The 22,394-nt window shown below is 56.2% G+C and overlaps 1 protein-coding gene across 1 annotated transcript; it reads right to left on the bottom strand.

Moving 5' to 3' along the window:
• Nucleotides 1-1,393: 1,393 nt before the first annotated feature.
• On the bottom strand, nucleotides 1,394-21,809 carry IKZF4 (IKAROS family zinc finger 4). Its single transcript, XM_080360466.1, is given in 9 exon segments — nucleotides 1,394-2,146; nucleotides 3,957-4,088; nucleotides 4,295-4,444; nucleotides 9,584-9,751; nucleotides 10,768-10,958; nucleotides 10,960-11,026; nucleotides 13,114-13,218; nucleotides 17,294-17,348; nucleotides 21,672-21,809. Coding segments are annotated over 8 exon segments (1,572 nt in total). The 5' UTR covers nucleotides 17,334-17,348; nucleotides 21,672-21,809; the 3' UTR covers nucleotides 1,394-1,427.
• Nucleotides 21,810-22,394: the final 585 nt, after the last annotated feature.

The following is a 22,394-nucleotide window of genomic DNA, read 5'->3' as shown; positions in this document are numbered from 1 at the left end:
GGGGGGGTGAAGCACAAAATGTCCGTTAATATTTAAATAAGTCCGTTTATAAAAAGGCAAATCGTTAAGAGCCCCCCCCCTCATCGGGGGTGGGGGGGTGTTAATTATCTATTTTTTTTCTTGTTTTTAGTTGTTTTTTTAAATATTTGTAGCTCAAGTCAGTGCAAAGAGCAGGAAAGGAAATCAGACCTACCGACCGAATCAGAGTAACCAACAGTCCCATGCCTGGGGGGGACAGGGGGACATGGGGACACAGGGACAGGGGGACATAGGGAGATGGGGACATGGGGACACAGGGACATGGGGACACGGGGACATGGGGACACGGGGACATAGGGGGATAGGGATATGGGGAGACAAGGACACAGGGCCATGGGGACACGGGGACACAGGGGGATAGGGGTATGGGAACATGGGGACACGGGGACACAGGGATATGGGGACATGGGGGGATAGGGACATGGGAACATGGGGACACGGGGATATGGGGGGATAGGGACATGGGGACAGGGGGGGATAGGGATATAGGGATATGGGGACAGGGGGACACAGGGACATGGGGACACAGGGACATGGGGACACAGGGATATAGGGATATGGGGACAGGGGGACACAGGGACATGGGGATATGGGGGGATAGGGATATGGGGACATGGGGACACAGGGACACGGGGACATGGGGACACAGGGACATGGGGGGATAGGGATATAGGGATATGGGGACATGGGGACACGGGGACACAGGGATATGGGGATATAGGGACACAGGGACACGGGGATATAGGGACATGGGGACATGGGGATATAGGGGGGATAGGGATATGGGGACATAGGGACATGGGGACACAGGGATACAGGGATATGGGGATATAGGGACACAGGGACATGGGGATATGGGGACATAGGGACATGGGGATATGGGGACACAGGGACGCAGGGACATGGGGGGATAGGGATATGGGGACATGGGAACATGGGGACACAGGGATATGGGGATATAGGGACACATGGACATGGGGACACAGGGACATGGGGACACAGGGACACGGGGACACAGGGACACGGGGACACGGGGGGATAGGGATATGGGGACATAGGGACATGGGGACACGGGGATACAGGGATATGGGGACACGGGGATACAGGGACATGGGGACATTATGGGGATATGGGGACACAGGGACACGGGGACACAGGAATATGGGGACATGGGAACATGGGGACACAGGAATATGGGGATATAGGGACACAGGGATATGGGGACACAGGGACATGGGGGTTAGGGATATGGGGACATGGGGACACGGGGATATAGGGACATGGGAACACGGGGACATGGGAACACGGGGACACGGGGACATAAGGATAAAGGGATATGGGGACACGGGGGGACTGGGGCTATGGTGGGGGGGGTGGTTGGGGTGTTTTCAGGCGGTTTTGTGCTCCCCCCGCACGATGTGGGAGGAGAACTCGTACCGGTCCTGGCTGCGGTGGCCGCAGATGTTGCACTCGAGCGGGTCCCTGAAGCCGTGACAGCCCATGTGGATGGTGAACATGACGTGGTCGAGGAAGAGGATGCGGCAATGCTCGCAGCGGAACGCCCGCACCGGCTCGCCGGCCTCCGTCACCACGCGCAGCCCGGCGCGGGGGGCCCCTCGTCCCCCGCCGGGGGTCCCCTCGCTGCTTTTGGGGTCCTCTTTGGCGTACGCGGGGCTGTGGCGACCGCCGGCGCCACTCCCCGGCGGGGGCTGCGAGCCGCGCTCTTCGTGGTTACTCTCGGTGTCCGTAGAGTCCTGGCAACCGTTTTGGGGCGAAACGGCGGGTTCTCGGGTCCGGTAAAGCACCGGCACCGGCTCCGGCGGCTCCTCGGGCCCCTCAGCGCCATCCCGGCCCCCCGGTACCTCCAAGCGCGTGGGGAGAGGCTGCAGTTGGGTGTAGACGGAGCTGATGACCGGGGTGACCTCGGAGATGCAGTTTGTGGGGGGCAGGCGCAGCGGGCGCAGGGGCTCCCCCCCCAGCAGGGCCAGGGAGCCGCCGTAGGGGGGGTCCAGGGGGTGGGGGGCCGGCAGCACCTCCACGTCCTTCTCGAAGCCGGGGCTCACGTCGAAGGGCAGGTCCGACAGGGCGAAGCGCATCTGCTTCTCGCCTGCGGGACACAGGGACATGTCAAGGGGGGCGGCCGTGGGGCAGGGGGGAAGGTTGGGGGGCAGCACTGGGTTGGGGGGACCACAGGGTTTGGGGGGACCCCGGGGTTTGGGGGGAAACCCTGGGTTGGGGAGGGAAGTCCTAGTTTGGGGGGCAGCCTTGGTTTCTGGGCAGCAGTTCTGGTTTTGGGGGGCAGATGTGGTTTCGGGGGGCAGATGTGGTATGGCGGGCACCCATAGTTTTGGAGGCAGCCCTGGATTTGGGGAGGCAGTTGTGGTTTTGGGGGGGCAGCCCTGGTTAGAGAGACAGATGTGTTTTTGGGGGGCACCCATGGTTTTGGGGGGGCAGCCCTGGTTAGGGGGCTAGTTGTGGTTTTCAGGGGCATCCATAGTTTTGGGGGGCAGCCCTGGTTAGGGGGCCAGTCATGCTTTTGGGGGACCACCCATGGTTTTGGGGGCAGCCCTGGATTCGGGGGGCAAATGTGATTTTGGAAGCCAGATGTGATTTTGGAGGCCAGATCTACTTTTGGGGACACTCCTGGTTTGGGGGGGGGGGCAGTTGTGGTTCTAGTGGCGCAGCCACAGTTTGGGGGACAACCCTTGTTTTGGAGGGCAGCCCCATTTTTGGGGCCAGGTGTAGTTCCAGAGCCCAACCCTGGTTTTGGGAGCAGCCCCAGATTTGGGGAGCAGCCTGGTTTAAGGGGGCAGCCCTGGTTTAAGGGGGCAGCCCAGATTTGGGGAGCAGCCCGGTTTAAGGCGGCAGCGCTGGTTTAAGGGAGCATCCTGGTTTAAGGGGGCAGCCCCAGATTTGGGGAGCAGCCTGGTTTAAGGGGGCAGCCCTGCTTTAATGGGGCAGCGCTGGTTTAAGGGAGCAGCCCAGATTTGAGGAGCAGCCTGGTTTAAGGGAGCAGCACTGGTTTAAGGGAGCATCCTGGTTTAGGGGGGCAGCCCCAGATTTGGGGAGCAGCCTGGTTTAAGGGGGCAGCCCTGCTTTAATGGGGCAGCGCTGGTTTAAGGGAGCAGCCCAGATTTGGGGAGCAGCCTGGTTTAAGGGAGCAGCACTGGTTTAAGGGAGCAGCCCTGGTTTAAGGGAGCAGCCCTGGTTTAAGGCGGCAGCCCCAGATTTGGGGAGCAGCCTGGTTTAAGGGGGCAGCCCTGCTTTAATGGGGCAGCGCTGGTTTAAGGGAGCAGCCCAGATTTGGGGAGCAGCCTGGTTTAAGGGAGCAGCACTGGTTTAAGGGAGCAGCCCTGGTTTAAGGCGGCAGCCCCAGATTTGGGGAGCAGCCTGGTTTAAGGGGGCAGCGCTGGTTTAAGGGAGCAGCCCAGATTTGGGGAGCAGCCTGGTTTAAGGGGACAGCGCTGGTTTAAGGGAGCAGCCCTGGTTTAAGGGAACAGCCTGGTTTAAGGGAACAGCCCCGGCTTAAGGGAGCAGCCCCAGATTTGGGGAGCAGCCCTGGTTTAAGGGGGCAGTCCCAGATTTGGGGAGCAGCCTGGTTTAAGGGGACAGTGCTGGTTTAAGGGAGCAGCCCGGTTTAAGGGGGCAGCGCTAGTTTAAGGGGACAGCCCTGGTTTAAGGGGGCAGCCCCAGGTTTGGGGAGCAGCCTGGTTTAAGGGGGCAGCGCTGGTTTAAGGGGGCAGCCCCAGATCTGGGGAGCAGCCTGGTTTAAGGGGACAGCGCTGGTTTAAGGGGGCAGCCCGGTTTAAGGGGGCAGCCCTGGTTTAAGGGGGCAGCCCTGGTTTAAGGGGACAGCGCTGCTTTTGGGGACCAGCCCTAGTTTTTTTGGGGGGGGGACACAAAGCAAACCCCCTTACCCACGAACTTCTGCGGCGTGGAGCGTTTCCGTTTGGCGAGGCTGTTGCCGAGCCGGTCGAGAAACGGCGGCCGGTCGCTCGAGCCATGGAGCAGAGAATCCGGCACCATCTCCAGCTCGCGCATCTCGTCACCTGGGGCAGGAAAATTGGGGTTCACAGGTTGGGGACAAAACGCTGTGACCCTGGGGGGCGCCCGGTTACGTGTTACCGGTTAGAACGGCGCATCTAGAGGTGCCAAATTGGCCGCGGAGCCGGAAAAACTCATAGTTTGGTTGCACCCCAAAGCGAAGGGGGTTGGAAATGGGATCAATGGGTGCGTGTGGCACCGCGGTACTGACCCGGCTGTCCCGGTAGCGGCTGCGGTTCGGCGCTGAGGCTCTGCAGGTAGCTGTGGCAGCGCTCCCGATGCTCCTCCAATGTGCTCTGCTGCTTGTAGCTGCGCCCGCAGTAGTTGCACTTGTAGGGTTTGCCGACGGTGGGGGAGGAGACTGCGAAAACACGCCGAAAAACACCCCAATATGGTTAAGAAGGAGGTTTTCCCCGCGCCGAAGGGCTTGGATGGGTGTGGAACGGAGAGAAAGGAGGTAGGAATGGGTTAAAATGAGCGGGGATGGGAGGAAGAGACGCGACGCGCGCGGCTTTTGGTGCCGGCCAAGAGAACACCCCAAAAACGCCGCTGTGCGAACCCCAAAGTTGCCCCCATAACAGAACAAGGGCTGGGGGGTCCTATGGAAATAAAGCACGATTTGGCGCAATATCTAAAGGAAAATGAGTCACGTTTGGCTCTTCCCACACCAACTCTTCCCAAGCCAGCTCTGCCCAAGTCAGTTCTACCCAAGCCAGCTCTACCCAAACCCAACTCTTCCCAAACCCAACTCTTCCCAAACCCAACTCTACCCAAACCCAACTCTTCCCAAACCCAACTCTTCCCAAACCCAACTCTTCCCAACCCAACTCTTCCCAAACCCAACTCTACCCAACTCGGCTCTTCCCAACCCGGCTCTTCCCAACCCGGCTCTACCCAACCCGGCTCTACCCAACCCGGCTCTTCCCAAGCCAGCTTTTCCCAAGCCAGCTCTACCCAAGCCAGCTCTACCCAACCCGGCTCTTCCCAAGCCGGCTCTACCCAAGCCGGCTCTTCCCAAGCCAGCTCTTCCCAACTCAACTCTACCCAACCCGGCTCTACCCAACCCAGCTCTACCCAACCCAGCTCTACCCAACCCAGCTCTACCCAACCCAGCTCTTCCCAACTCAGCTCTACCCAACCCAGCTCTACCCAACCCAGCTCTACCCAACCCAGCTCTTCCCAACCCGTCTCTACCCAAGCCGGCTCTACCCAAGCCGGCTCTACCCAAGCCAGCTCTTCCCAACCTGGCTCTTCCCAAGCCGGCTCTACCCAAGCCAGCTCTACCCAAGCCGGCTCTTCCCAAGCCGGCTCTTCCCAAGCCGGCTCTTCCCAACTCAACTCTACCCAACCCCGCTCTACCCAACCCAGCTCTACCCAACCCAGCTCTACCCAAACCTTGCTCCACATCAACGTTGATATTTATCGGGGGCAGCTGCCCCCCCCAACTTCTTAATTACTTTACTTTTTATCCTCACCTCTCTCAATTTTCCCCCTTCTGGCTGAAAACGCCCCAAAACCAGGCGCCTGGTGTTTTTGCTACGAGGTGCCACCTAATCCGCGCTCTTTGTTCCTGTCCCGACAAGCTTGTTTGGGGGTGTTATTTTTGCAGCTTGTGGTTTAACCTTTAACTGCTCTTTTAAAAGAAAACAACACACGTTTTGACGCTGTAGTTTACCCTCGGCCCCAACTTTGTCACCTGGATTTGTGTGTTTTGCAGAGGCACCGATTCTACCGGTTTCTGCCCCAAAACCACAGTGGTGAAGCTCCAGGTTAAAAATCAACCCCAAGAAGCCGCTGACGAGCGCAAATTTATCCTCCCGGGTGGCAGCGTTGTCACAAATGTCCCCAAGGGACACAAGGATGTCACCAGAACACAACAATACGCGTTAGGAATTTGCCGCCAGTGACTCGGATGCGATGGCCTCGGCGCCAAATCCCATCGCGTCTCGTTGATCCGCATCACGTCCAAGCGAAGGTTCCTCCAAATGGCTCCGTTTTGGTGCTTGTCAATGAAATACCAACCGTGTTTGTGCTTCTCGAGCTGCGCTGGGGTCGTCTGTCCCAAATGTGTCCCCAAAATGAAGAAGCTGCTTCTGGAACGTCTCGTGTTTCGGTCTGTGCCCATTACCGCATAATCGGGTCCGTCCTCTTGGAATGTTTAAGGTCCCTCTTGGCTTCTCCAGCTCATAAAGATACTCCAGAGGAATCACCGAATCATTTTGGGTGGAAAAGACTGAATATCATCGAGTCCAACATCATCACGTCCCCGCGACCCTCGTCCGTTCGACCCTCCGGGGACGGCGACTCCACCGCTTGTTCAACACCCAACACCCTTTAATTGGGAAGAAACCACCCCAAATTTCCAACCTCAACCTGATTTATGAGGCCACGAAGCCACGAGGGTGGGAGATCTCGGGGGGCCGAGGGTGCTGAAGCTTCTGATCTATTCTCGAGCGTTGTTTGATCTGGGTTTAATACCTCGCCGGTTTTCCTCCTTTCGGACGGCGTGTTATGAGATGAAAGCTCCGCGTCCCCCACGGGGCCGGCATGAAACGCATGGGCCTCTCGTTACCCGAAAACGAGGTTTTTCTTGGTAATTAGCTCCCATCAAGGCTAATTTGGGTGCTCATAGGGTTTGTCCCAATTCCGCGTTGCTTGATTGAACGCATCGAGGTGACACATTCTGACCAAGAGGGGACACGATCAGCAATGTCCTCACACCCCAGAACTGGATGATTCGCGTCCCCCGAGTGAACCTCAAGTTTTGGCTCTGAGTTGGGGTTCGGCCCCATCGAAACCCCAACACCCAACACTAGTGGGGGTGGAATTAAGTGAAGAACAGAGATTTTCCCTAAGGAAACATCTCCCTAGATACACAGGGAGGTATTTTTAAAGCAGGGGACACGCTCTTTGCTCCCCGGAGTCAACGACACCGCGGTTTGTGCCTCCAACTCCTGCCTTCCTGCTTTCTTAGAGATAAGGAAAGAATGCGGGGATGGGATTTGGCATCATCGGCAAAGCCGAGGTCGACCTCACCTCCTTCCCGGAGCAAAACCAACGCGTTCCAGGTCACTTCGGTACCCGAAATGTCACCGCGGCTTCCAAATTGTCACACGTTGCCCTACCCAGGCTGGAGAACCAGATGAGACCCAAAAAGGCTTATAGAATAAACCATAAGGGTTTATTCTATATTATATTCTAAATTATATTATTCTATATTATATTATTATATTATAAAAAATATAATCGTATTATTTCTTAAGGGTTGGACTCGATGATCTCTGAGGTCTTTTCCAACCCAGTTGATTCTGTGATAATGAAGCGCCGGTGCTGTTTTAGACTCAATATCTTGGATTTCCCTCCCCAAAATGTCTCTGATGCGGGTGATAAAGTCCCATAAGAATCAACGTTGCAAAGTGGGAGCGTAAAGTCAAAGCATCACTCGAAAAAGGGAGAGATTTAAAGGAAATGGATGTTTTCATGCAAGGGGGAGTAATGAGGAGGCTCTTAGGGGTGGATTTTGTGCTGAAAGGGAGCTCATGATTCTCGTTTTGAAAGGTTGGAGCTGCAGGTGTTCAAGTGAACTTTAGCAAAGCGCCGGCGCGCAAAACGAGGGGAAAAAGGGTGAAAATAGAGCGTGGATTTCCCATCCAGCCCCCGGTCGTTACATCACGGAAAAAACCACGTCGCAAATGTCACGGTTTGGAAAGGAAAAGGCCAAGCAATGAGCAAAGCAAAGGCGGCCGGTGCGGTTGGGACGCGGCGCTCCCCAGGGCGGGCCGCGCCGCTCCTTAAAGCCGATTAAACATTGATCCGGGTGAGAACCAATTAAACACTGATCTGGGTGAGAAAGGGGCGCGATCGCTCCCCTGGGAATTGAGGGAATAAAGCGGCACAAAGGCCTCGGCGGGTCGGGCTGCAACACGAGTGCATCTGGAGGACAAGGCTTTGGGAAACTGGGCTCAAATCCCTGGGGTTTGGACTCTGGCTTTGGGAAAATGGGCTTAGATCCCTGGGTTTTGCACTGTCGATTTGGGAAATGGGCTCAGATCCCTGAGTTTTGGGCAATGGCTTTGGGAAAATGGGCTTAGATCCCTGGTTTTTGCACCACAGCTTTGGGAAACTGAGCTCAAACCCCTGGTTTTGCACCGTGGCTTTGGTAATCCGGGCTCAAAACCCTGTTTTCTTGGCCATGGCTTTGGGAAAATGGGCTCAGATCCCTGTTTTTGGACCATGGCTTTGGGAAACTGAGCTCAGATCCCTGTTTTTTGCACCATCGCTTTAGGAAAATGGGCTCAAATCCCTGTTTTGGGGCCATTACTTTGGGAAACTGAGCTCAGATCCCTGGTTTTGCACCGTGGCTTTGGTAAACCGGGCTCAAATCCCTGTTTTCTTGGCCATGGCTTTGGGAAAATGGGCTCAGATCCCTGTTTTCTGCACCATTGCTTTAGGAAAATAGGCTCAAAATCCTGGTTTTTGGACTATTGCTTTGGAAAATGGGCTTAGATCCCTGGTTTTTGGGCCACTGCTTTGGGAAATGGGCTCAAATTCCTGGTTTTGCACCATGGCTTTGGGAAAACAGGCTTAGATCCCTTGGTTTTGGGCCAACGCTTTGGGAAACTGAGCTCAAATCCCTGGTTTTCGCACCATCGCTTTGGAAAATGGGCTCAGATCTCTTGGTTTTGGGCCATTGCTTTGGGAAAACAGGCTTAGATCCCTTGTTTTTGGGCCATCGCTTTGGGAAACTGAGCTCACATCCCTGGTTTTCGCACCATCGCTTTGGAAAATGGGCTCAGATCTCTTGGTTTTGGGCCATCGCTTTAGGAAACTGAGCTCAAATCCCTGGTTTTTGCATCATCGCTTTAAGAAAATGGGCTCAGATCCCTGGTTTTTGCACCACAGCTTTGGGAAATCGAGCTCAGATCCCTGGTTTTGCACCATGGCTTTGGTAAACCGGGCTCAAATCCCTGTTTTCTTGGCCATGGCTTTGGGAAAATGGGCTTAGATCCCTGGTTTTTGCACCATTGCTTTGGAAAATGGGCTCAGATCTCTTGGTTTTGGGCCATCGCTTTAGGAAACTGAGCTCAAATCCCTGTTTTCTGCACCACCACTTTAGGAAAAACGGGCTCAGATCCCTGGTTTTTGCACCACAGCTTTGGGAAATCGAGCTCAGATCCCTGGTTTTGCACCATGGCTTTGGTAAACCGGGCTCAAATCCCTGTTTTCTTGGCCATGGCTTTGGGAAAATGGGCTTAGATCCCTGGTTTTTGCACCATTGCTTTGGAAAATGGGCTCAGATCTCTTGGTTTTGGGCCATCGCTTTAGGAAACTGAGCTCAAATCCCTGTTTTCTGCACCACCACTTTAGGAAAAACGGGCTCAGATCCCTGGTTTTTGCACCATAGCTTTGGCAAACTGAGCTCAAACCCCTGTTTTTGCACCCTGGCTTTGGTAACCCATACTCAGCCCCCCGTTTTGGGTCCCCCGCCGCGCGTACCCACCCGAGTGCGTGCGCAGGTGGCCGGTGAGCGCGTCCCTCCGGCGACACGCGTAGTTGCAGAAGGGACACTTGAAGGGCTTCTCGCCCGAGTGCAGCTTGATGTGGCGCAGCAGGTTTCCCTTCTGGGTGAAGGAGGCTCCGCACTGGTTGCAGTGGAACGGCCTTTCTCCTGCAAACACACACAAACGCTCATTAAACTGCGCTTTGCTAAGCTTGCGCAGGAGCAGCTTGTGGATCAACAGCCTGAGAGAGCCTAAGCTTGATAAGGAAAGTCCCAGTTTAACGACTGGTTGGTTTTGGGTCCTTCACAAGAAACACCTTGAGGTGCTGGAGAAGGGAGCGGAGCTGGGGAAGGAGGTTGAGGCTTTGGGAAAATGGGCTGAAATCCCTTGGTTTTGGGCCATCGCTTTGGGAAATTAAGCTCAAATCACTGGTTTTTGCACCACCGCTTTGGGAAAATGGGCTCAGATCCCTGGTTTTTGCACCATCGCTTTGGAAAATGGGCTTAGATCTCTTGTTTTTGGGCCATCACTTTGGGAAACTGAGCTCAGATCCCTGGTTTTTGGACCATGGCTTTGGTAAACCGGGCTCAAATCCCTGTTTTCTTGGCCATGGCTTTGGGAAAATGGGCTCAGATCCCTGGAAATTAGGGAGGTTTTATCCATTAAAGGGCTGTTGGGCATTGGAACAGGTTGCCCAGGGCAGTGCTGGAGTCACCATCCCTAGGGGGGTTTAAAAGGCGTTTAGACGAGGTTTAGGGTTTAGGTTTAGTGCTGGAGTTGGGTTCTGGTTGCATCGATGATCCTGAGGGTCTTTTCCAACCAAAATGATTTTGTGATTCCATGAAATTAACGGTGATGCTGGAGAAACTGGGCAAACAACTTGTAGAAGAGGAAACAGCCTCACGTTGCACCAGGGGAGGCTGAGGGGACAAATTTGGGGTGATTTCTGCCCCAAAGGGCTATCGGGCATTGAACAGGCTGCCCAGGGTGGTGGTGGAGTCACCATCCCTGGTGGGGGTGAACAGTTGACATTCACGGGGACATTTTAGCCCCAATGTCGCATTGCGGTTGGACTCGACGATGTGTTGGTTTCCGTCCCTCCCCCGGGGTGGAATCATAGAATCCCAGCACCATTTTGGGTGGAAAAAACCCCCTTTCTTACTGTCACCCACATCCCTCTCACCGGTGTGGCTGCGCTTGTGCACCATGAGCACGTTGGGGCCGATGCACACCATGCCGCACACGTCGCACTTGAGTTTGCCGTTGGGCAAGCGGATGCCGCCCGGCGAGTGCGGCTCCGCGCCCGTCCCGTCGCAGTAGCCCAAGGGTTCGGAGAGCGAGTCGTCCACGATGACGCTGTCGTCCTTGTCCAGCGCGCTCGTCCTGCGCCAGCAGCCGGCTGCCCTCCTCATCGCTGTACATCTCCACCTTGATGGAGTTCGCTGCGAGAAAGCGGGACAGGGTTAAACCTTCGATTAAACAGGCGCCAGCGCAGCTTAGGAAGGGTTTAACCCCTAAAACAGCGGGAGGCGCGACTTATTGGCGATAAACACGCGTCTTGGTTTGTCGACTGGGCAAGAACAGACACAGAACATATCACAGAATGGGGTGGATGGTTTGCACCCCAAGGCGTGAAGATATTTAGAGCGCTGCATTCAAAGAGCCACTCGTGCCCATAAATTGCAGCAGAGGAAGGGAAGACACCAAATTTTGACTCTCTGAAGCAATAAAAGCTCGAAAAGCAGCAGCACAAAGAGCCCAATGAGCGTCTTGCGGTTGGTCAGTGAATCTTGGCTCGCTAAGGACGTTGTTTCACAGTGAGTTTCCATCTTTGCTGCACGATCCGCTATGGAAAGGTATAAAAAGCCACTCATGGGGGTGGCTGGATGCACCGGTCGGTGCCTCCCCAGCTCCGTCCCCTCCGTCCCAAACCGGGGACAGCGATAAACCCTCGCTCGTCGCACAAAAGCGAAGTGAAAAGCTCCATCAACATTCACCGCGCTTCGATTCTTCTCATCGCATTTCTTTTTAAGCATCTTTCCCCCTCCTTGTTTCCCCGGGGACTTATTTCATTTTCCCGGGCGGGCAACTATTGTTCGGTGATTCTCTTTTCAGAAGGAGCGCGGTGAGGAGCCGGCGCGGAGCGGAACAGGTTATATAACCCTCCAGCTCCTCCGGGCACGACGTTGGCGGCCGGGGAGTCACGTCGGATCAGCGGCGCCGAGGGGAAGGGAGCGGAATTGTCCTCCCGGCCCCTTCGCTTCTCATCAAGCTCTCAGAAGCCAGAAACAAACACAAAGCGCCCGGGTCGCGTTTCTTTGCGGAGCGTCCGAGCGGCTTCGGGGGGCGGGTGGAAAGTAAAGGGGGGGAATGGCAGCGGAGATGATGCGGGGCTGGAAATGGAGTGGTTTTGGGGGGGTTTTTTAGGTTGGGTTGGAAGGAGCGAGCGTCAGGCGTTGGGGTTTAAGTGGGGGTGTCGCGAGTGTATGCGCTGGGCACATGTGGGGAGTGATGGTGGAGTTTCTGTGCTGTGGGAAAGGGGTGAATGGATGGGAAAGGGGTGGATGGATGGGAAAGGGGTGGATGGATGGGAAAAGCACAGTGGGAAAGGGATGGACAGATGGATGGGAAAGGAACAGATGGAAAAGGGATGGATGGATGGATGGAAAAGGGATGGATGGAAAAGGGATGGATGGAAAAGGGATGGATGGAAAAGGGACGGACGGATGGGAAGGGGACGGACGGATGGATGGGAAAGGGACACATGGAAAAGGGATGGATGGATGAGAAAGGGAGGGATGGGAAATGGACAGATGGGAAAAGGAACAGATGGGAAAAGGAACAGATGGATGGATAAGGGACGGATGGAAAAGGGACGGATGGAAAAGGGACGGATGGAAAAGGGACGGACGGATGGAAAAGGGACGGACGGATGGAAAAGGGACGGACGGATGGATGGGAAAGGAACAGATGGGAAAAGGACGGATGGATGGGGAAGGGACGGATGGATGGGAAAGGGACAGATGGATGGGAAGGGGACAGATGGATGGGAAGGGGACAGATGGATGGGAAGGGGACAGATGGAAAAGGGATGGATGGATGGATGGATGGATGGGAAAGGGAGGGATGGGAAATGGACAGATGGGAAAGGAACAGATGGGAAAAGGATGGATGGATGGAAAAGGGACGGATGGAAAAGGGGTGGATGGATGGAAAAGGGATGGATGGAAAAGGGATGGATGGAAAAGGGATGGATGGAAAAGGGATGGATGGAAAAGGGATGGATGGAAAAGGGATGGACGGATGGGAAAGGGAAGGACAGATGGAAAAGGGATGGATGGATGGGAAAGGGACGGATGGGAAATGGACAGATGGGAAAGGAACAGATGGGAAAAGGATGGATGGATGGAAAAGGGACAGACGGAAAAGGGACAGACGGAAAAGGGATGGATGAATGGATGGAAAAGGGACGGATGGATGGGAAAACGATGGGTTTTGGGGCGAAAACAGGGCTTTTTGGGGTACTCACCGCTGAGCGAGCGGCTCGGGGAGGAGTGCTGGCTGTTGGGGGTGCTCACCGTGGCCCCCACGATGGCCGAGCTGAACTCCTTCTCCAGCGAGGAATCCCCGCTGCCTTCGGGAGGGGAAACACACATCAGCGGCGCCCCAAAACCCCCGTGGGGCCCCCCAGGTTTAAAAGGGGGTGCTGCGGGGCCGGGGGACACAGCGTCACCCCCACCGCACCGTCCCTCCCGGAGCTCGGTGCCTTCTGGATCGCGCTCCTCCTGCCGCCACCACCCCCAGAACCCACCCCGGTGACAATGGTGACAATCCCAGGTGCCACTCGCACACAGGGACACCCCGATGGGCCCGTTCACACTAAAAGTGAATTCGGTTTGCGCGGCACCTCCGACTCATTCTTTCCCCCTCGGGGCGCAGCCGGTTTCTGTTCCGGTGACACCGTCTGGGGGGCCCCGCCAGCCCCCCCATGTCCCCAAGGTGCCGGGATGGGGACAGCGGGACTCACAGGGGCCCTCAGTGCAGCTGGGAACGTTATAGTGGAATATTCCCACCTGCAGAAACTCTTCTCCTGGGGTTCCCAGTTCAGCCCAGGGTCCCCAGTTCAGCCCAGTGCCCCCAGTTCAGCCCTGGGTCCCCACTTCAGCCCTGGGTCCCCAGTTTGGCCCAGGGCTCCCAGTTTGGTCCAGGGCCCCCAGTTTGGCCCAGTGCTCCCAGTTCAACCCTGGGTTCCCAGTTCAACCTGGGGCTCCCAGTTCAACCCGGGGCTCCCAGTTCAACCTGGGGCTCCCAGTTCAACCTGGGACCCCAGATCAGCCCAGTGCTCCCAGATCAGCCCAGTGCTCCCAGATCAGCCCAGTGCTCCTAGTTCAGCCCTGGGCTCCCAGTTCAGCCCTGGGTCTCCAGTTCAAGCCTGGGTCCCCAGTTCAACCCAGTGCCCCCAGTTCAGCCCAGTGCCCCCAGTTCAACCCTGGGTCCACAGTTCAACCCTGGGTCCCCAGTTCGGCCCAGTGCCCCCAGTTCGGCCCAGTGCCCCCAGTTCAGCCCAGTGCCCCCAGTTCAGCCCAGGGCTCGACGGCGACCGGGACGCTGAGCTCAGCAACCGTCTCCTCAAACCACAATTCAGTCGGGACCCCCAGCCCCATTCACCCCCCCGGGGGTTGTTCTTTCCTTCCGTGGTCACAGATTTGGTGACCCTCCCCCAGCCCGATGAATCTGAGTCTCCTGAAGCTGCCACGACACACACGGGGTTAACGAGAAAGCTGAGTAACGAGCTTCGTGGAGCGGGGGGAGAGCCCCTCTCCCCATCACTCCAGGGACCAAAACCCCCCCTAGGCGCCCACATTCAATTCCATAAGCACTGTGGGGGGGTCTGGGCTATTTCCCCGCTCCCCGCCAACACTGGGGGTTCAAACCCCCCAATATCGGCGGGATCGGCTCCCTGCGCATCCCCCTGCGTGCGGCACCGAGTTATCTCCATCTCCCCCCCCCAATGTTATGTGATTCTCCCCATACCTCGATGCCCCGGAGCGCTATCGCATTGAACTCCTTGGAAACCGGGGCCGCGGCGCTGCCGGGGCGCACGCAGCCGCGCACCTTCCAGGAAGAGCGGATTATTCCTGGAAACCAGGGAAAAACCGCCGCCGGTTTTACCGGCAGAGAGCACCGGGGAGCGGGAACCGTGCGGGGGACATGGGGGTTCAACGCAGGACCCGAAACGCGAGCGGGAAACGGAGGGTGCGACGGGTAACGCGACGACGGCACCGTCGACGGCTCCGGGAATGGAGGAGCCATCGGGACCCCCCCGGGATGCGGGGAGATGGTCGGGGGCAAAAAGAGGCGATGCCGGCAGCGGGAACCCCCGTTTGGCAGCCCGTTCCCCGTCCCGACGCCTCGGGGAGGGGTTCGGCACCCCAAACTTGAGCTGAAGTTCAGCGCTGAGAGGAATTGAAGCCGAAAAGTGGGATTTCGCCTCGGTTCTTTGGGGTGCAAAGGTTGGATGCAGTGGCGTGTTCTCTGCGCCAAACTCAGCTCCGCTACCCTCTGGATCCCAGAGGATCCCCCTCGGCACAAAGGATCCCTCTTGTAGCCCAAAGGATCCCTGTTTAACCCAAAGGATCCCCCTTTTCCCCAAAGGATCTCCCTTGTATCCCAAAGGATCCCTGTTTAACCCAAAGGATCCCTGTTTATCCCAAAGGATCCCCCTTGTATCCCAAAGGATCCCTGTTTAACCAAAAGGATCCCCCTAATCCCAAAGGTCCCTCTAACCCCAAAGGTTCCCCCTAATCCCAAAGGATCCCCCTTGTATCCCAAAGGATCCCCCAACCTCAAAGGTTCTCCCTAATCCCAAAGGTTCCCCCTATTCCCAAAGGATCCCCCTTGTATCCCAAAGGATCCCTGTTTATCCCAAAGGATCCCTGTTTAACCAAAAGGATCCCTCTTGTATCCCAAAGGATCCCCCTAACCCCAAAGGATCCCCCTTGTATCCCAAAGGATCCCTGTTTAACCCAAAATATCCCCCTTTTACCCCAAAGGATCTCCCTAACCCCAAAGGATCCCTGTTTAACCCAAAGGATCCCCCTTGTATCCCAAAGGATCCCTGTTTAACCCAAAGGATCCCTCTAACCCCAAAGGTTATCCCTAATCCCAAAGGTTCCCTCTATTCTCAAAGGATCTCCCTTGTATCCCAAAGGATCCCTGTTTATCCCAAAGGATCCCCCTTGTATCCCAAAGGATCCCCCTTTTACCCCAAAGGATCACCCTTGTATCCCAAAGGATCCCTGTTTACCTCAAAGGATCCCTGTTTAACTCAAAGGACCCCCCTTGTATCCGAAAGGATCCCTGTTTAACCCAAAATATCCCCCTTTTACCCCAAAGGATCCCACTAACCCCAAAGGTTCCCCCTATTCCCAAAGGATCCTTCTTGTATCCCAAAGGATCCCTGTTTAACCCAAAGGATCCCCCTTGTATCCCAAAGGATCCCTGTTTACCTCAAAGGATCCCTGTTTAATCCAAAGGATCCCCCTTGTATCCCAAAGGATCCCTGTTTACCTCAAAGGATCCCCCTAACCTCAAAGATTCCCCCTAATCCCAAAGGATCCCCCTAACTCCAAAGGATCCCCCTAACCCCAAAGGATCCCCTTTGATCCCAAAGGATCCCCCGGGGTATCCGAGCCGATCCCACCACCAAACCTCCCCAAATTCGGGCTCCCCCAGCAACTCCCCTCCCCAAAAACTCCTCAGACGCGGCAATTTCGGGCGACATTCGGTTCGCTCCCCAAGGAACACGCTCTGAGCGACCCCCGCACCCAAACTCCCTTTTTTTGGGGGGGGTTTTTTGGGGATCCCCCGCGCTACCGACTCCATCCCACCCCGAGCCATTTCAAAACCGCCCTGTTTTCCGGTGAAGAATTCAAAGGCAAAAACACCCCACGTTTCGCATGAGTTTCCGGGCTTTCAGTTGACGAGCTTTTTCTTAAGAGCTCGTTTAATTAAAACTCGTTTCGCAGAACCGAGTTTCGAGACTCCGCTCCGTTTCCTCCGCTCAGCCGCCAAAGCTTAATTAGCAGGCGCTGACCTAACGATGAGCTGAGCTTTGTTAGGCCGGTACCAACCTCTGGGGCGGGGGATTCGCTCCCCAAGCGCCACACAAGCGCAGGATCGTCGGGGAGACCCTTGAGCTCCTTCTGCCTTTGCCGCTTCTAAACCTGCGCCAAGTTTGACCCGAATCCTCCATTTTTAAGATGGACAAAGCGAAGGGTTCGCACCCCAAACAAGCCGATCAACCTAAATACCAAATTGCGGGCTCAACATCCCCAAGATTGGGACTGAACCCCCGTTTTGGGAGCCCCAAAGGACCAACCTCCCCGACACCTCCTGCTGTCGAGAGGGAAAATCAGGTTTTCTTCCCATTTCAGAACGTCCCCAAGGCACATAACCTGAGCCTAAACTTCCTAAGCTCAGCCTAAACTTCCTAGGCTCAGCCTAAACTTCCTAGGCTCAGCCTAAATACCGCTCCTTTCAAATGAGCTGTTTATTACGCTTCTCAGGTACTTAAGGAAAGATGCTGATGTCCTGAATGTTGTTCAACACTTAATCCGTGACGGCGAAGCGACCGAGATGGGGACAGATTGACAAACGCGAGCGTCACCGACCCGAAAACGCCGGTAAAACGGAGACGGGGGACGTACCAGATATGTAAGATCGGCCATTACAGTCTTCTATGTCCATCCTTCAGGTGCTTTGCTGAAAGAGAAAAGCAGAGCTGGGTCAGAGCTGCTTAAACTGCCCCCCCTTGAGTTAAAACCGGCTTTTGGAGCTGGTTTTTACACCAGGAAACACGGCGGGTCCGTCCCAAGGCGAAGGTTTTGGCTTATCTATGAGAAACCACAGGGTTTTGGGTATGAGATGCTGTCCCGACAGCAAAGAATCAGCCACATGTGTTGCTCGCCCCATTTGGGGAGATAACGAATGTTTTATGCATTGAAACAGGTTTTATTTGGTGATTATTGCGGCGGTTGAAGAACCAAAACAAGCCCGGTTTGAGAAACGAGGGGTTTGCTGTTGAGGGCGGGAAATGGAGGGTTTGCTGCGGAGAATAATTAAAAATGAAGCAATAATTAGCGGGGATGAATCTCCTCGTAAAGGGGAATCGTGTGGTGGCTCCTTTTCCCCATTTCTCCACCAGCCCCGGGGGGTTTTTGGGGTGTTTTGGTGCCTTTTTAGAATGGAAAGACACCGGTCGCTGCCTTTTGATGCCGCCCCTTTGAAACAAGGATTTACTCCTATAATAACTTCTTGAATGGTACAAACCACACCGCGGGGTAAGCACAGATGCAGACGAGGTGCCTTAAGCCGGGCTTAGCGCCCCTAAACTGGGCTTAGCGCCCCGGAATGTAAGATGAACGGAGACGACCGTAATTCAGGTCGGAATCTCTTAAACGTCGCACAATTTAAAGAGTAATAAAATAAAGAGCGAGGGCCAAGCGCCCGATGGGTGAACACGGAACAACCCGTCACAGCGGGACCTGAGAACACCGATAACGAGATGTTAATTTTCATAGAATCAGCCAATAATGACCCAAATCCAACGGAGCTGACGAGCCTGTTCCACACGCTCCTCCTCGTTAAAAGAGATCGATTCCGAACTCCTTTTGTATTTTAAAATGAAATAGTAATTAAATGAAGCACCGGGGTCGTTTCAGGATCCCCACGCCGGGTGTTATTTGGTATCACGACAGGGAGTTACAACTTGTGTGTGTGACGCCGATTGGGGTAGAACCTCCCGGTTTGGGGCCGAACGTCCTGGTTTGGGGTCGAACCTCCTGGTTTCGGGCTGAACGTCCCGGTTTGGGGTCGAACCTCCTGGTTTGGGGCTGAACCTCCTGGTTTGGGGTTGAACCTCCCGCTTTGGGGCTGAACCTCCTGGTTTAGGGTCGAACCTCCAGGTTTGGGGCTGAACCTCCAGGTTTGGGGCTGAACCTCCAGGTTTGGGGCTGAACCTCCTGGTTTGGGGCCGAACATCCCGGTTTGGGGTCGAACCTCCTGGTTTGGGGCTGAACCTCCTGGCTTGGGGCTGAACGTCCTGGTTTGGGGTTGAACCTCCTAGTTTGGGGCTGAACCTCCTGGTTTAGGGTCGAACCTCCTGGTTTGGGGCTGAACGTCCCGGTTTGGGGTTGAACGTCCTGGTTTGGGGCTGAACGTCCCGGTTTGGGGTTGAACCTCCTGGTTTGGGGCTGAACGTCCCGGTTTGGGGTTGAACCTCCTGGTTTGGGGCCGAACCTCCTGGTTTGGGGCTGAACGTCCCGGTTTGGGGTTGAACCTCCTGGTTTGGGGCCGAACCTCCTGGTTTGGGGCTGAACGTCCCGGTTTGGGGCTGAACCTCCTGGTTTAGGGTCGAACCTCCTGGTTTGGGGCCGAATGTCCTGGTTTGGGGTTGAACCTCCTGGTTTGGGGTCAAAACTCCCGGTTTGGGGCCATCTCAGGTTCTTCATCAGGTGGGATCATCAGCTTGGGAAGCGCAGCCTGAAACACGCAGGGAAATGAGAGCAGAACGGCGCCCTCCCCTCCAAAATCAGGACTTTGCCCCAAGTGGCGACGCTCAAGGAATAAGGAATAAAAAATAACTCCTCAGAATTAACCCAATTTATAAAAAACACGCTCCGTCTGGGCGGGATGTAATTAGCAAACGTCCTTCGTGCTAATAACGAGCTGTTAATAACGCGCTCCGAGCGATGGTAGAATACCCCAAAATGCCACGTTTTCCCCCTATTTTCCCATTTAGGGGATGACGCTCGACACGAGCATCGCCCGCTCGCTGATGTGATTCCGCTTCAAAGCCGCCGATGGCAAAAAGCACCACAAACCGTAATAAATGGCTCGTTTTAAAGATGTTTCCAAGGTCCGGCGGCCGCCACTGAGTTGGAATCACCGGCCAAGCGGGAATTTGGGCTTTGTTGGGTGTCACCAAATAACAAGCGGAGCCCCCAAGAGAGGGGAAGATGCGGGAGGATGGAGAAGCTGCTTCTTCTTCAGTGTTTGTTCAGACAGACAGACGGACGGAGGGATGGACGCGTTTGCTAACGATGCTCAGGTTTTAAATGGAATCGATTCGCTGGGAGTGGAGGAAAATTCCCCCCCCTGGGTTTGATGGTGAAATTCCCTGATCCTGAAATTGTGTGAATGCGGCGGGCGCTGGGGACACTGAGGGTTTGGGGACACTGAGGGTTTGGGGACACTGAGGGGTTTGGGGGACATTGAGGGGTTTGGGGGACATTGAGGGGTTTGGGGGACATTGAGGGTTTGGGGGACATTGAGGGTTTTGGGACACTGAGGGTTTGGGGGACACTGAGGGTTTGGGGGGACACTGAGGGGTTGGGGACACTGAGGGGTTGGGGGACACTGAGGGGTTGGGGGACACTGAGGGGTTTGGGGGACATTGAGGGGTTTGGGGACACTGAGGGTTTGGGGACACTGAGGGTTTGGGGGACACTGAGGGTTTGGGGGACACTGAGGGTTGTGGGGACACCGAGGGTTTAGGGGACACCGAGGGTCTGGGGGACATTGAGGGTTTGGGGGACATTGAGGGTTTGGGGACATTGAGGGTTTGGGGGACACCGAGGGTTTGGGGGACACCGAGGGTTTGGGGGACATTGAGGGTTTTGGGGACATTGAGGGTTTGAGGGCATTGAGGGTTTGGGGACACTGAGGGGTTTGGGGGACACTGAGGGTTTGGGGACACTGAGGGTTTAGGGACACCGAGGGTTTTGGGGACACTGGGGTGCCCCTGAGCGCTTGCAAGTAAAAGGTAAAATGGGGACAAACCCCATAATCTGGGGGCACCAGGGAGATGGGACCCACAAGTGTCCCCCCCAAAAAGTCGGTGTCCAAGGAGAGCCCCCCCACGTAAGCTGCACTTCAGGAAGGAGCAACGGGAGCCTCGTCCTGTCCCCTTTGGGGACCCCCCCCAGGGTTTGGGGGTGAGCAAATGGAGTGGGTTGGTGGCACCGGGGTTTTTGGGGGGGCCCCCACAATGTCCCCAGAGCTGCTGTGGAGCCAATAATGGGGGGGACACGTAGAAATGGGGGGGAACATATAGAAATGGGGGAGACACGTAGAAACGGGGGGGACACGTAGAAATGGGGGGGACACGTAGAAATGGGGGGGGACATGTAGAAACAGGGGGGACATGTAGAAATGGGGGGGAACATATAGAAATGGGGGGACATGCAGAAACGGGGGGGGGACACATAGAAATGGGTGGAACATATAGAAATGGGGGGGACACATAGAAATGGGGGGAACATATAGGAATGGGGGGGACACATAGAAATGGAAGGGAACACGTAGAAATAGGGGGGGACACGTAGAAATAGGGGGGGACATATAGAAACGGGGGGGACATATAGAAATGGGGGGGACATATAGAAACGGGGGGGACACGTAGAAATAGGGGGGAACACGTAGAAATAGGGGGGGATATATAGAAATGGGAGGAACATATAGAAATAGGGGGGACACGTAGAAATGGGGGGGAACACATAGAAATGGGGGGGGATATATAGAAATGGGGGGACACGTAGAAATGGGGGGGAACACATAGAAATGGGGGGGAACACATAGAAATGGGGGGAACATATAGAAATGGGGGGAACATATAGAAATGGGGGGACACGTAGAAATAGAGGGGGACACGTAGAAATGGGGGGGAACATATAGAAACGGGGGGGGACACGCAGAAACGGGGGGGACACGTAGAAACAGGGGGGGGACCCCACACCTGAGCACCTCCCCCACATCAGCGGGGGGGCAAGAGGACCCCCCCCCAAAACCCCAAGGCGGGAAACGCTGCCCAATGCAGACGGACAGACGGACCCCACCACAACCCCCCCCCGCGCTGGGGAAAGGGCTACGGGGGGATTTCAGGGCTCCCCCCCCCAAAAGCGACCCCGGGGTGGGGGTTGGGGCCTCCCCAAAGCCCTGACACCCCCAACACACGGGCCCAAAGCAGGACCCCCCCAACCCCCCCCGCGCCCTGACAGCCCCCCCCGCCGCCCCCCGTTGTCTCACCGGCGGGGCGCGGGGAGGCCCCCCCGGGCCGGCCCGGCCGCGGGGCTCAGGGAGCGGCGGGGGGGGCTCAGGGCCGCGGCGGCTCCAGCGGCGGCTCCATCGGCGGCTCCACCGGCGGCGGCTTCACCTGAGGAGCGCCCGGGCCCCCCCGAGCCACTTCCGGCCCCCGCGCGCCGCCAGCCCGCGCGGCCGAGCGCCGAGCGCCTCGAGCAGGGGGGCGCCGCCGCCGCCATGGGGGGGGGGAAGGGAGGGGGGGGGGAGGGGGGGGGGGGGCGGGAGGGCGCGCTCAGCCGAGCGCCGGCGCATCGAGCGGCCGCACAGGGGAGGGCAGCGGAGCGCCGAGTGGAGTACGGGGGAGCGCCGAGGGCATCGATGGAGGTGGGAGTTGGGGGTGTTGAGCGGGGGTGATCGATAGGCGGTGATCGATAGGCAGTGATTGATAGGCGGTGATTGATAGGCGGTGATCAATACGCGATGATCCATAGGCCATGATTGATAGGCGTGATCGATAGGTGGTGATCAATACGTGATGACCCATAGGCCATGATCGATAGGCGGTGATCGATAGGCGGTGATCAATACGCGATGATCCATAGGCCATGATCGATAGGCGGTGATCGATAGGCGGTGATTGATAGGCAGTGATCAATACGCGATGATCCATAGGCCATGATTGATAGGCGGTGATCGATAGGCGGTGATCAATACGCGATGATCCATAGG

Source organism: Nesoenas mayeri, assembly GCF_963082525.1.
Source record: "Nesoenas mayeri genome assembly, chromosome: 28".
In the NCBI taxonomy this organism is placed as follows: domain Eukaryota; kingdom Metazoa; phylum Chordata; class Aves; order Columbiformes; family Columbidae; genus Nesoenas; species Nesoenas mayeri.
The sequence above is the reverse complement of the archived record's forward strand: the minus strand, read 5'-3'. Positions and strand labels throughout refer to the sequence as shown.